Below are 14698 nucleotides of genomic sequence, written 5' to 3'. Positions count from 1 at the left end.
CAAGTGACAAAGTTCGCTTTGCATCCCATTAAACAATCGACATGTTTGGCAATAAATCCATAAATTGTTTTCTTCGCTTATTTCGCATGGAATCTCGTTTCTGACATTCTGTTCGTACCGTCTATCTTAATTGCAGATCTCAAGTTCCTGTCCGGACTCACCTCATCGTCGGCCGTCGATACGGATCACGGCTTTCAGAAGGCTACCGGATTGTGGCCATCGTTTTTCAACGTTGCAATGAGGGCGACCATTTCGGTGAATGCAACCTGCGGCCAAAACGGGCGTGAGGAATACTGTCGCCTGCAGGACTCGCAAAGGTACCACTTACCGCTGACAGCCGTCTGTCGACGCCGGGTGTCCCCCGTTGACTAGGCGTAGCTTCTTGTAGCAAATCTCGTTTTGATCTTAAATTTGGCGTTCGTTTTCTTGTCTCCTTCCGGGCAGATCGCGATCATCCCAGTGTGGCATATGTGACGCCAACAATTCCGACCTGGAGAAACGGCATCCCATCACGAACATCGTGGACGGCGCGAACAGCTGGTGGCAAAGTCCGACCCTGCACAAGGCGAGCAAAAACGACCGGGTGACCATTTCACTTGATTTGGGACAGGTATGTTATCAATAATCTTAATAAAAGAACAACTTTCATAAGCACGAGAAAGACAGTGTCATTGCTTGGAACCATAAAAGTATAAAATTTATCTGTGGTTTCCAAACGATTCTGTATTCTTTGAGATAGTTTAGAACCGAGCCGAAAGGGTTATCACGAAACGTCCAAGCATAATAACTGCCGAAACCGATGCAACTGCTTAACCTTTCAACCTGTCCGATTTTCGTTTCCTGTGGTCATAAAACGTCCACAACATGGCAGATGCGTACAATCTTATTAGAGGTAGCCGACAATCGGAGTCGGAGATCGTTAACCAGTTAGAAAAAAATTATCACTGTCATGTAGAAGCTGCAGCATCGGAGCTTGTCCCTTGTACTAATATCGCTGTCTATTTGTTCACGCAGGTTTCAGTTGCTCGTGATCCATAGCATATTTCCGAGAATACACATTTCTCCTTGTTCTTCTTTCCAGCGCCGGCCAGCTTCATTGAAGCTGGGAATGCAGCGCAAAGCAGCAACATTCCGACGGGAGAAAAAGAAATTTCTTGTGGGTGCATCTGTTTATCGTCTTCTTATTCTCACTTATCCACAAATCGCTTCCCCCGGCCAAAGCAGCCACAAGATTGTGTGATCCGTTACCGACTGGTCGGTCAACGGGCTTAAGCATAAAGTTTGATTGGATTAGGCATTATTGACAACTATTCTGACGGAGGCGTCAGTTGTTGGCTTCCACGATGATATATAATACGCTGAACGGTTCCTCGGGTGGGGATTAGTGTCAGCTTCGATCAACACCCTGCAGTTTTGAACTTGACATCGCTGGTCGCCGCGCGGCTGCCGGTCCGTGGCGAGAAAATCATGACCGTCGTCGGTCTCATTTCATCACATTGACGCGTCTTCCGCCTGGAACAGATGGACAGCACAGCACACGCAAGTCGATATGTAACGAGCGCGTTTGAATGGTTTGACACTTTCCCTTTCAGCTAGAATGCAGTTGAGCTGATTAATGTTATGGCATTTCTGTCACATCTGTTACGCGGAGTGTGTAAAAAAAACAGAGTGCGAGAGCAGTAATGTATAGAGACAATTTCACTGAGCAATAAATTATTGTCTCTAACAATGATTGTTCAAGTGCATTAAAGTCATATTTTTAACAACACAAAAAGCATTTCACGACTAAAAATACCAAAGGTTGAGATATTCATTTTCTCAAACTCATGATGATATTAATTCAACAATCTATAAAAGTCATTTCTGGTTCGATTTTCCACCATTCACTTGCAATTATATAGATGACTAGTGTGACGAGCAGCTTTTGGCGCTAGTATAAAATGGTCTCCTTAAGGATATTTGGGCAACCTCATAATTAGAGCAATATCTTTACACAGGGGGACATTCTCTTGAGGTGTGTGAACAGTTAATACAAATAAAACGAAAGATCTGAGCGTTCATCGTGATGGCGGTTTTCTTTTGGTCTTTTTCTCTGGGGATGAACTCATTACTGGGACCAAAAGCATTTGATCTTTTATGATATTCCGATCAGAAGAGCATAACTAAAAAATCACAAAATTCTATCAACGTGAGATACAAATAACATATTTTGATACAATTTTGTATTTTTCCATGTAATTTTGATAACAAAATTGAATCTGAATGAGTTATAATAACAAAACGTGAAATGAAGTAGTTATGAAACAAGTTTAACTAGTTTTTCGTTTATTATCAAAACCTGTTGTTTCTAACAATGTTTGTTATTATATTGTTCTATATACTATTCTATTTTGTTGGAAAGCTGATGTATTAGTAACAAATTTCGATATGTGTTCGATACTAGTAGAATCATTTTTGTTATAATTTCTGTTATTTTAACACCTAACGGGACTAAATTGAAAACCCAGCCTGTATGGTTTTTTTCGTAACAAACTAACAACTTTTGTTACATTTTTGTTTTTTCTTTCTGATCGAGATTGACCAGGTGTTTTCTGTGCTCCGCACTTCAAATTAGATTAATATTTAACATCAGTATTAAGAGTAAGAGTGATATGCTCATAATTCATAGCTGTGCTTATGTGTAAATTTTACCCTTCCGTTTCAAGCTTACTGTTCTACTATACCTAGCCTCCTTCCCTCTTGCCAACATCTCCTATTACAATTCGCTAGAGAGACTTCGCAAACTTTATTTAGTTTTTTTTTATAAGAGGGATTTATTTCGTCGAGAGGAACGAGCAGGGTGCCCAGAGGATTCCCAATTTCCCGGTTTTCCAAGTTTTCTCGGTGGTTGAAAAATAATGATTTTCTCGCTTTTGAAACCCTAACTCCCCATAACGTCACTATCCACCATCGCAATAGGTCCACAGCAAAGGGATTGTAAGTTTATGTAAAATATTTATACGCTAAAGATTGTACCACAGTATTTTATGAACACCAATATTGTAGAATGAACCCTGAATCACCCCAATTAATGTTGACGATGAGCTCTAGAAAGCAGCCAAACAAGGAACGAACAAGAATTCTATAAGTCACAGACACATCAACCACAGACAACTAGACTCTTACCAATTGTTAATAACTTCGAAAATTAAAACAGCCACTAATCGTTAATAAACACCCACAGTTTTCCCTGAAGATGTTACAGCTCAGTGACGAAACGTCGGACAGTAAAAAAACAGATCGTTCTACTTATTCAAGACTGCTCAGCCGAGGTCTTGAGGAATATTATTAATTGTTTTTTAAGCTTTATTACGGATTTTAGGCCTAATTGAATTGATTATTGAAAAATAAACTATAAAAATTTTAAATTATGTTCAATAATTAAATTAAATTAATTTTGAAATACAAAAAGTTAATTTCTCCTTTTTTTTAACCCTTAGGACCATTCGCCACTTATTTTCACTATTGCCCGGTATTCCTTTTATAGTAATTTTTAGTTGAATAGTTAAAATAAACTAGTTATTTTTCGGAGTTTTAAAAGTAATTTAGCACATTTTTTTAACTCAAATAAAGAGAATTTATCACTTGGATTTGAACTGATGGTCGTTCCTAGCAATTTTTCAATTCACTTAAGAATAATTTTTTGCATTTTTAGCTCAATTACTACCCATTTTCTGGCAGTCAAACGTATATTTTGATAATTTCAAAAATAATTGAAGACCGCTTTTGCTTTCTCTAGACTTAGCTTAGTTGTTTTTTACATAGGTTTTGTTAATCTTTTACAGGATTTGAGACAATTTTATTGCTACTTTGAAACAACTTTGCCTCTTCGGTCTGAATTAGAAACTTGTTTTGTGTTTTTTTGACTCCGGTTTCAGAATTTTTTTTTTTCATTATTCCTACGTTATAGGTTTTTAAGAGTATTTTTCGCTATGGCGCTTAGAATTTTTATGTTTTTATTTGCAAGAATGTTTTTTTTTTATTTGGAAGAGTATTCAACCAATTTAATTAAAACATAATTTATGGTTATAATTTAATTTAATTTTAAATCGCTTTCGTTTACCTGGTCTTTGAAAACGCCAATTCTTCAAAAAAAATTCTGATGTTTTTGGATTCAATAAATTTTTCTAAGCGAACCCATGCTTATACGATTTTTGTTTATTTTCGGTAATTTTCCGTCGGTTTAGTTTGACTACTGTCGTACCAATCACCGATGTCGGGGAGGCGACTCCATCCAGCCTGAATGGAATCATTCTTTACTTACTCTAGTCTTCAAGAAAATTTCAGCGATTAAAGGTCTCAACCATTCCTGGACTTTGTTAGTTTTTGTTAGTACTTCGTAACTTAAGATTCAAATCTTACTTGGTTTTTAAAAATATTTCTACATCAATCACAAAGCACCAAGCTAATTCCATGTCAATTCATGCTTTAGAATTTTTCTCTTAAGATATTTAGGCTAATTTAAACTGATTTCTTTTCTTCTTCAATCCAAATAAAAACATATATTTTGGCTCTTTTAATTTCAGTGATTTTAGCTTAAGAATGAAAATTTATCCGTCGATGCATCAATGTATATATAATTCGGTATATAACTTTGAAATCCACACAGACAAGAATACCATTAGACGTTGGCCTTGTAAAGCTGTAATTGTTTGACGTTTGATCGGTACTCGCTATTGAAGCACTGGTCAGTGCGAATGAGAAGGAAGAAAAATTTTGCCATGCCGAGGTGCTAACGCGCTGAGCACTGGTTCCAAGTAAACAACATAATATATTTCCCGGTTTGGAATTGAAATTCCCGGTTTATTCCCAGTTTTCCGGGGTAATGTTCAAACGTATACCTTTCAAAATTTGCGCTTGTCGAAATGTATTTTCTCGCGGGTACTCGGGAGTAGTAATAGATAAATATTTTATCACTTGGATGCTTCTGGTGGTGAATTGTATTCGCGCGCGCCGCTCATATAGGCCCGCGGGGTCTGACAAGGAAGATACTCATCGTTCGTCTTCGTGTTGAATCAACTTCGCGCGCAACTCTGTCAGACACGGTCACTCACCACGGTGACACAACCCTTCCCTTCCGTCATAGTCGTGGAGATGCAGATGTATAACAACTACTGTAACACCTCCTGTTTTGTTAGGGAATTAGAATTACGTTGTCCATTGATGTGAACTTTTGTAGTATATCCCAGTCAATTTCTCTACGTGTCCCCTTACAAAATACAATGACCACTATTGTTGAGTGATCAGGTACCTGCACCGACACGCTTCCAGTAAGGTAAAATATAGTTTATGAAGCGAATCACCTTCTCAGGATTCTAAGACCAAATCTCTTTTTCTATACGACACTCTCACGTAAGTTGACGCGCTTTGATAAATGCTAGGGGCACCAAAATTCATAGGAAAGGTTGAATAGCTATAATCTTTAATATTTTCCGGCTTGAGCTTTTGTAATGCACTTTTTTCGTTTGACTTTTTTCATTTTGTCGACCAGTGTAATTAATCTGGCTGAAACTTTGCACAGATGTTCCTATGGGCTAAAAATGTCATTTGGAGCTATTAGTAATTTTTGTAATCACGACTAATTTTTGAGATAGTGTAAAAATATATTGTAGGATTAAATTTTCAAGAAATTGGAAACTAATCATCTAGAAAAGCTTATTCCTAAAATACTTGCTTCTTTCAATGAAAACTAATACAAGCCAGCTATACATTGATGGTTGTCCGATTTTGGAGAAATAAGAAAGAAAAATACGATTTAAAAAAACTTATTTTTTATCTGAGCCAGCATGGTTTGTTAGATTTATGTGATGAAAACCTGAAAATCAGAGAATGTCTGGAAATTCATTTTTCGATCAGTAAAAAACTGTAAAACGATCAGGGAAATTACTTAACCGAGAGACAATTTTTTTAAATGGCTCTTTAGCGCCAAAACGGATTTTTTTTAGCGTAAAAGGCTAATGCGGGACCTTCACTGTTTGGTTTCCTATCCGATCGAACACTTTTTTCCCTGGAATATCAGAGTTGCGATCATTTACGTTGCACTTTTTTGTGCTGAATGCTGAAAAAGATCAGAGAAAATAATTTTATATTTCAGGGAATATCACGCCACTCTGATAGAAATGATAATTATCTATAATAAATCAAAGAGCGGGGGCCTAGTGTGGTTGGAAACGTCTCCGCCAACCACGCTCGACGCCTGGGTTCGAATCCCAACGCCGACATAGGTGTCGATGGTTGTGAGGTGGCGTGATCCACTCACAACCAACCCAACTGGTCTAGATTCAATCCTAGCCGACACCGGAAGATTTTCTGAGGCGAAAAATCTCTGGGATCACGCCTTCCATCGCATGAGGAAGTAAAGCCGTTGGCGCCGGTCCGTTGATGAACGGGTCATGAGTTAGGGTCCTGGGTGTGGAGTCGCCTCCCTGGGCGTCGGTGATTGGCCACAACAGTGGCGGAACTAGACCGACGGAAAATAAGCGAGAATAAAAAAAAATATAATAAATCATTTTTTTACAGTGTATATATTTCACGGAAGGATAGAATTAATTCTCACAACTTTACCGAAGACATTATACTGACGAAACAAATCGTTCAGACGCCAAAAATATGCTATCTCAAAGTTTGATTTATGTCAGCGCGAAATTCGGGACATCAAGTCTTGGACAGGCATCCTAAAAGTACAGCCTTTTTTCCGTCTTCTTAGAATACTTTTTCTGTTGCTGTTTGTTCGTGATACATATTTGCGTTAGCAGTTGGGTAATCAAATTGAGAACGTGTAGGCAATCAAGTATCCCAAAAGGAAACAAAAAATGTACTTCGTGTACTGGATGTCATCGGTATAGCGAATGTAGAAGAGACAAAAAGCTGTATTTCACACAGACGTTCGTTTCGGCACTACACAAACAGCGCATTTTGGTAACAGCCCAAATCCACCCGAAACATTTCCCCCCTTTATTTCACTTACCTATGACGGATGTCGTGTGACGGCTGTTAAATAAGGCTGTAGAAAGAATAGGCGTAAGGAGTACTATACAGACTGCTCGGCACCTGACCGATAGCCTTCGAGCAATGAAAGGCAAACTCGGCCATAGAGCGGCTGTGTACTGAAGGATGTGTCTATCGCATACCGTATGTTATATACCACCATACATGCCATCGCCGACATAGAAATAAGGTGGACGGCAAAGAAAAAAACATTCGTGTCTGGGGAGCTAGACGGCGACGTTATAGTCGCAACCATTTTTTTTCGGTTGTCTCTTTTTTGCCAATTATCTCTTGCATCTTTGTTTCATCGGTATAGAATTTGTGTATTTTTTTTCTGGGTATAGTCCCTAGAAAAAAAAATACACTGTGGAGAAAGCTTGAAGAAAATATTTAAACATTATTACTTTTTAGTTTAACTTTAAAAAAAAAACAGATCTTAAAATAGATTTTATGAGAAAAAAAATGATTTTTAAAAATGAACTCATTTGGATGATTAATTTAAATTTCTTTTAACTTGTTTTCTTCAAAAACAAAGTTAACGGTGCATTTTTTTCCGGATAGACCAAATTATTTTATATAATTTTACCGAAGACAAGGCACCGATCAAACAAACTGTTCTGGTTTTGAAAACATTTGTTATCATCAATACCTTTTTTACACAAGCCCTCCACAAAAATGAGTCTTGGGTCAAATAGTAAAAATGTCATCTTTAGTTCACACAAACATTTGTACAAAGTTTAAAGCAAATCGAAAATGATAATTAAAAAATAATATTGAAATTGGAACATTTTTTTTGAGAATCACTCAAATGTTTTTCAATGCACCTACACTGAATTCTTATTTTACGCGATTTGTTTTTATCTGACTTTATTTCACACGATTTTTCACACGTAGCGGAAGATTTTATCAAAACGACGTAAATTTTTTACACAAGTTGTTTGAAATTTCGCAATTCTTTTACGCGATTCTATTTTTGCGCTGACGCAATAGTGATTTCAAATCATATAGCTCTTGGTGATTAACCTTGGCCCTGTTGGTGCTATTGAATTCATTTTTGAGAAATTTCAAAGTGAGGTTTGGGAAATTTGAGCTTTTTTTTATGAAAATACTTCTTATTTGTAAGTTATTCGTGGTTCTCCAGCAGCAAGCATAGATTTATGAAATGTATGTTATGTAAAAAATTGAATGCATAATTCATTCAAATAAAAAATGGTGGATTCGGCATGAAAATGCTTAGTAAATAGAAATGAAATTATATGACAACAAGGGCAATAAATTATTTCTCGAACATTATTTCGGCACCGGCTTCATCGATAAAAGGTAACTGAATTTTTTTTATTACACTGTGCTTCGTATTATGAAATTTTAGTAAAAGAAGCTCATTTCAAATTATGCTTAAAGTTTGTGTGTCATTTACATACATAGTCAATAAAATTATGAAACGTGATAAAAAACTTCGATATGAAAGATAAATTTGTGTAATCACCGGAAACCATCATATTTTTAGTATTATTAAATTAGCTAGATTATTGATCGAACTGCTCCAAAAATAACTATAAAACAACATTTAGCTACCAAGTAATGAACATTTAGCTACCAAGAAAAATGTAATTCGGCATAATCCTAAACCCTAGTACGCGTTCCTACCACTCAAAAATTTTGGGTTCTGCTTTGCCTTTCTCGCTTACTAATTACAAACCGGTTTTCACAGCTTGTTGTGTCATCGCTAATCAGCCGTCATCGGCAAGACTCAAGGGCACCCATGTCAAGTGGTTCTGGTAGGTAACAACATCGGCGGCCAAATCTCTAAACAGAATCAGTGACGATTCGAGAAACCACAAACAAATTCCGGATCGGTTACACATGTTTCCCGCCTCATCCAGCACACGCTGCGCACGCATCGTCACGTTCCGAAGATCATACCTAACGTGCGTGGGAGAGGAAAACAAAGAAAATTAGAGATCATACACTTACGGAATGCACGCGGGGAAATCGAAACATGCAACTGTGTAACCAAAAAGCTCCGCCATCAACGCGTTTGTCAATCTGGAGAATCTCCGGATCACCGTCCTGGTTTCTGTCTGTTCGATTCCGTCAGAAGGTGGCGGCAATTTCGGTGCATGTCAACATACTCATTTATTATGGCCGACCAGAAAATTTAAATAATAGACTTCCTACTCCACTTCACCCGCATACCAGTTCATGATTTCAGATTGCCTTAAATTAGACAGCATGAATTGTTAGGCAGTCACGTGTATATTTATAACGATTTTACGGCTCTTACTTACCAGAGCGACCCCAATTACTTATCCCTGGTTCTTCCATTATCCAGCCGTGATCTGACAGGATTGCATCGAGTTTTATTTATTTTGATGTGCGCGGTTCAGGTCTCGCTTACATTACTGCTTTATTGCGCGCGCGGTTCGGCAGGGAGCGGATGCTTTTGAAAGATTTTCCTAGGTGCTTCTAGGCGGAGGTCGCAGATCGGCACGAAGCCTCCTGCAGCCGTATCGTACCGTTCTGCAGCGAGCGGTCTTGATCAAGATCGCCGTCGAAGACATGCCCGTCGTCGTGGGATCGACCGGTGGAATGTCCAATGAAGCATTGCGCACGACATCTGTATTTCTCGTGGGAGAATGCAGGAGATTTGATTTCCACATTTTTCCTCACCTGTTTTGCAACGCCGGCCAGGAGGGCATAAGCAATGAAATCGATAGTCCAATCTAATTTCAGCTTGCTTGCTCCTGGAGTATCAGGTTGTACTGAGCATCCGGTAACCTAAATTCATTGTGATACATAGACGTACTTTTTTACTTTACCTACGAACGTAAAATTATAAAGCCGTGCGCAGGGTTTTCTAATGGGGGGTGATGAGCGCTATTTAAATGAATTTTGTATAGTTTCAAATGCGGATTGAAAATTGTCACATAAATTCTTTTAAGCTTTTGTGGCACGAGTCAGTTAATTAGTGTACTCTAAGACACATTTTAACATTCGACATTTTTGGTCAAATGTGGACTAAATTCTTTTCGATGCTTCTGTGTCATTTCCTTTGGCATGAAATTTTAAGGCTGTTTACAGATTATTCTGTTTATTTCTTTTTCAAAATCGCTTAACATTTTTTTATTTTTCGCTTACGAGGAAGTGAGCTTAAATCCCGTACTCTTTCACCTCCGTGTACACGGCCATGTATAGGTAACATCATTTACCGGTTAAAAGATGCCGCTTATGCTGCTTCTTACATCACTGCACTTCCCGAGTAGTGCTGTCTAGTAAACAAACGACCTCGTTGGTGGTCACGGCTCAATTAGCAGAACCCTATTTGAAGTTTTATTTGGCTTGGTTTTTGGTTCGTTGGTTGGTAGATAGGTACCTCAAAACAACAGAACAGTTAGCCAAACAAAGGACGCCGACTCACCTACTTTCCGGCCAATATCTTCTCGGTCGCTCGCAACAGGAGAGTTGATCGCTATATAGAGACGCCCGCCTCTATAAATACTACTGCGGGTTTTTGGTTTTGTTTATGTTTTCATTGCTCCAGTCGAGAAAAGGTTTATGTTTGCATACTAACCGTGAAAAGTTTTTTCATTTCTTTCTCTGCGAGAGCAACAAACAAGTGTAGATGTGTAAACAACAATGCACTTTCCTGCAAGTACGAATTGATGATCGGGATATGCTTGCTGTGCACTTGGCACCGGTTCGTATTGGAGTGTTTTTTCCTTTCTCAGCTTCAAAGTACCTCGAGCAATTGTTTTCAGTAAAAACATAAACATTGGCACGTGAATAGGCGCACTAACGGGCAGTATTTAGAATGTTTCTAGTCTTTTGATGACTCATAACAACCCAAAATCAATATGCTGCATCGCCTCAATTGCAATCTGTTTTTGTTAAAACACATTTGTTTTATCCGCATTCTTTTGTTCATGTTCAACGCATTTCTCGTTGCGTGGTTTTTGCTGGCAAGACGAAGAAGTTAATGCACTTTCCCGTTCCTTAATAGTCCTGGAATACCATCGCTAAATATAGTGGCGATATATGGCAAGCGCATTTTCACTCCCATGCATGTGCGACGACGACGACGACGCATCATCAGTCGCCCATTTAAGGATCTACCTTCGTCGTTGCTGCGTCTGTTGAGTCGATCGCATGAGGCATTGAACGTGATCGCGTTTTTCTTCATTACTGGCGTAATAAATCCGCGCTGTAGTAGGTTCGGAAAAGGTTGCAAGAATCCACAGTGGACCGCGAGGTGGACAGTATTACTGCGCAAGCAGAGGCATCGGGAAAAGTCAGTCAGGCATAACGGCTTAGGTCCGTTACTGGCAGCAATCAGAGCACGGCCAGACAATGAACAATGTTTTGCGTTTTATCGGCAGAAACACGGGAAAGCACTGATTTGGGCAAAAAGTGGCTTCCTGTTCGCTGGGAAACGAATGGTCGCGGTGCATCGGGCTTTGAGTTTCAAGTCAATAAAATGTTAGAAATGTTTTAAGTCTTCGAAAATAATTTGAGTTGAGTATTTCATGTAGAATGTGGAATTACGCAAGACATAATTTTCAAAAAAGACTGTATCAAAATCAGTACTTATGAATTCATTTTGACGTAGAGCTACGTCCTACAGCAACATTCCAAGAGAGGGTGTAGAATGGAATTCTAATTATTGAGAGCGTCCAAAACTTTTAAAATCCACGTTCTAAAATGATTTACAAGCGGTAAAAAAACGAAGATAAAACTATAGTGGCGTAGTGGCCAGCTTGAATAATGATATCGCGCGCTACTATGATTGTGCGCAGTATGATTACATAAGTGTATTAGGCGTTTCCAGTCAAAATTATCTGAAAATACGCACAAATTTATTCGTTCGTTTTTTATTTGAATGGAACTTTGCACACGTATTTGACTTAGCAAATTGAGTGTTTTCAAAAGGTAGTCATTTTATGATGTGAGTTCTTCGTGTAGACTCGCGACTGCTGTTTTACTGACTGATGGCTGATGGGTAGAAATTTCTACATCAGAAAAATGGCTTGTTTGATCGAAATGGTGTCTTCAGCAAAGTTGTAGGTAATTCAATTTCGGTTCTAGGAAAAATATATACACTGTAAATTTTTATTTTCTGTGCCAAATTTTTCAAATGTTGAACATTGAAACCACTGAATGATTCACCGAAACGCGGGAAGCGTGTCGGTGCAGGCACCTGATCACTCAACTATAGTGGTCATTGTATTCTCCGTAGTTACCAGGAGCCCAGTATAAGCAGACTTGGTTCTTTTCAGCCAGTTGTCTCAATGAAATAATAAGCTAGTATGGGAGCTAGCTTAGAGGTACATCCTGGACTTTTATACCTGCTCCGATTGAGTTAGGTTAAGAGTGAAGGCATTCAGTACAATGCAGATTTGTAAGGATCTGCCACGATTTTAAGTCGTGACCGAAATTACTAAAGTTCGCCCCAATAAACTACATGTTTCAGTGTCAAGCCTCAAGATTGCTGTTTTTGAGCTTTTTACGCTGGAGTACCTCGTGTACATTCCAGCAGTGTAGATCGCCGGCTTGGTCACCGACTCGAGACTGACCGTCGACGATCTGCCTCAGGCTAGAACTGGCCGTTTTAAGGATTCCAGCTTTCAGCCGGTGAATATACTGAATTGCAAGCAATTGCGTTTAGTCACAGTAACAACTGCAAAAAAACTTTAGAGTGAACAAGTCAAAATACTCAAACGTTCATAATCTTTTTGTTTTTTTTTTATATTATCAGCACAAAATTTTGACAAATAGTAGTACATATTGTCACCTTCAATGTGTAAAAAAATAAAAAAAGGCAAAAAAGGTGTAATTGAAGCTACTTTTTGAGATATCAAATATTTTATGACAATTTGGAAAATTTGGCACAGAATTTTTTTTTACAGTGTATATATTTGCTCTAGAACCGCAATTTTATTGCCTACAACTTTGCTGAAGACACCATTTCAATCAAACAAGCCGTTTTTCTGATATAGAAACTTTTATCGATCAGTCACCACTTTGGTTAGGCCCTTTTAAAACAGCAGTCGCGAGACTGCATGAAAAACTGATATCTCGAAATGACCTTCTTATCAAAAAGGAACATCTGGGGAAAGTTTGAGCGAAACCGGAAACGATCGATCGGCATAGATTTGCGAAGTTGCGTGGATTGCCTCAGGATGGCGAAAGATAAAAAACTTTTTACTCGAAGATTAATGTTTTAGAGTATATATGGGTCATTCCATACGAAGCGTACATACCACTTGGACACGACCATCCAGATTTTGCAGTAGATTATTCACCTACTGTCTCTTTGGAAAAATCCCAATTCTGATATCGATTGGAATACCCCCCGCTCTGTGGGACCCCCTGTTTATTCCAAAGTCACGCATTTTTTGTTCAAAATCTCTTTTCTCTTTTTCTTACAATTCATAGACGTAAGATGTCCGAAAAATACTGATAGATGATTTTTGAAAAAAATGAACCAAGGAATCCAGAAAAAATATAATTTTTGACCGGAAGTGTTGCCAGATAAATTATTTTTGTATTTGAAAACTAAATTTACATTTTTCGGCAAATGCAGCCAATTTTATTCTTAATTTGATAATTTCATCGTATTCCTTGGAAAATTTCACATAAGAAACAACTATCATCCCGAGGTAATATGAGCCAATCTCGAGATATAACATATTTACGAAAAAAGTTGTAAACTTCGTAATTATTTTATTTTATAATTTATAGACGTAAGACACCCGAAAAATAGTGATAGGTGAATTTTGAAGAAAATAAAGCAAGGAATCCAGAAAAAATATTGTTTTTGACCGGAAGTGTTGACAGATAGATTATTTTTGTATTTCAAAACTAAATTTGCATTTTCGGCCAATGCAGCTAATTTTCTCTTAAATTTGGTGATTTCATCGTATTTCTCGGAAAATTTTACGTAAGAAGCACTTATCACCCCGTGGTAATATGAGCCAATCTTGAGTTATAACATTTTTACGAAAAGTTAATTACGAAATTCAGAACTATTTTCATAAAAATGCTATATCTCGAGATTGGCTCATAGTACCTCGGGATGATAGTTGTTTCTTATGTAAAATTTTGCAAGGAGCACGATAAAATTATCAAATTTAAAATAAAAATGGCTGCATTTGCCAAAAATGTAAATTTAGTTTTCAAATACAAAAATAATTTATCTGGCAACACTTCCGGTCAAAACATATATTTTTTCTGGATTCCTTGGTTTATTTTCTTCAAAAATCATTTATTAGTATTTTTCGGTCATCTTCCGTCTATGAATTGTAAGAAAAAGAGAAAAGAGATTTTGAACAAAACTGCGTGACTTTGCAATAAACAGGGGGGTCCCACAGAGCGGAGGGTATTCCAATCGACACCAAATTTGGGATTTTTAGCATCCGTTTTCTAGTTATTTTAAACAAACCAAAAAACATCTCAACTTCATCTCATTCAGATGTTCAGAAGAAAACTTTCCAAAATGCATCTTCGACGCTTGCAATCTTTGTTTAGCATTTTTTATAAAATATACAAATGTTCACCCTCGAGTAATCCCATTTTCGTAGTACTAGAGGTAGCTAACTAAGCAGCATTTAACGCATTTGAAGCCTCTACAATGTACCTCTAAGCTAATATGGGAGTGCATCCTTTTTCTGAGACC

At 37.8% G+C, this 14698-nt stretch overlaps 1 protein-coding gene across 2 annotated transcripts in view; it reads left to right on the top strand.

The window, feature by feature from the left end:
• Positions 1-14698, top strand: part of LOC129726952 (laminin subunit alpha-1) — a 399452-nt gene that overhangs the window by 92563 nt on the left and 292191 nt on the right. For both annotated transcript variants that reach the window (XR_008728436.1, XM_055684266.1), the window contains exons 3-4: positions 137-317; positions 445-610. Coding sequence is in view for 1 of the 2 variants with exons in the window: in XM_055684266.1 (XP_055540241.1) it covers positions 137-317; positions 445-610 (347 nt within the window). In the remaining variant the exon portion in view is untranslated. The remainder of the gene's footprint in view (positions 1-136; positions 318-444; positions 611-14698) is intronic.

Source organism: Wyeomyia smithii, chromosome 3 (assembly GCF_029784165.1).
Source record: "Wyeomyia smithii strain HCP4-BCI-WySm-NY-G18 chromosome 3, ASM2978416v1, whole genome shotgun sequence".
Taxonomy (NCBI): domain Eukaryota; kingdom Metazoa; phylum Arthropoda; class Insecta; order Diptera; family Culicidae; genus Wyeomyia; species Wyeomyia smithii.
This window is presented reverse-complemented; position numbering and strand designations above follow the sequence as displayed.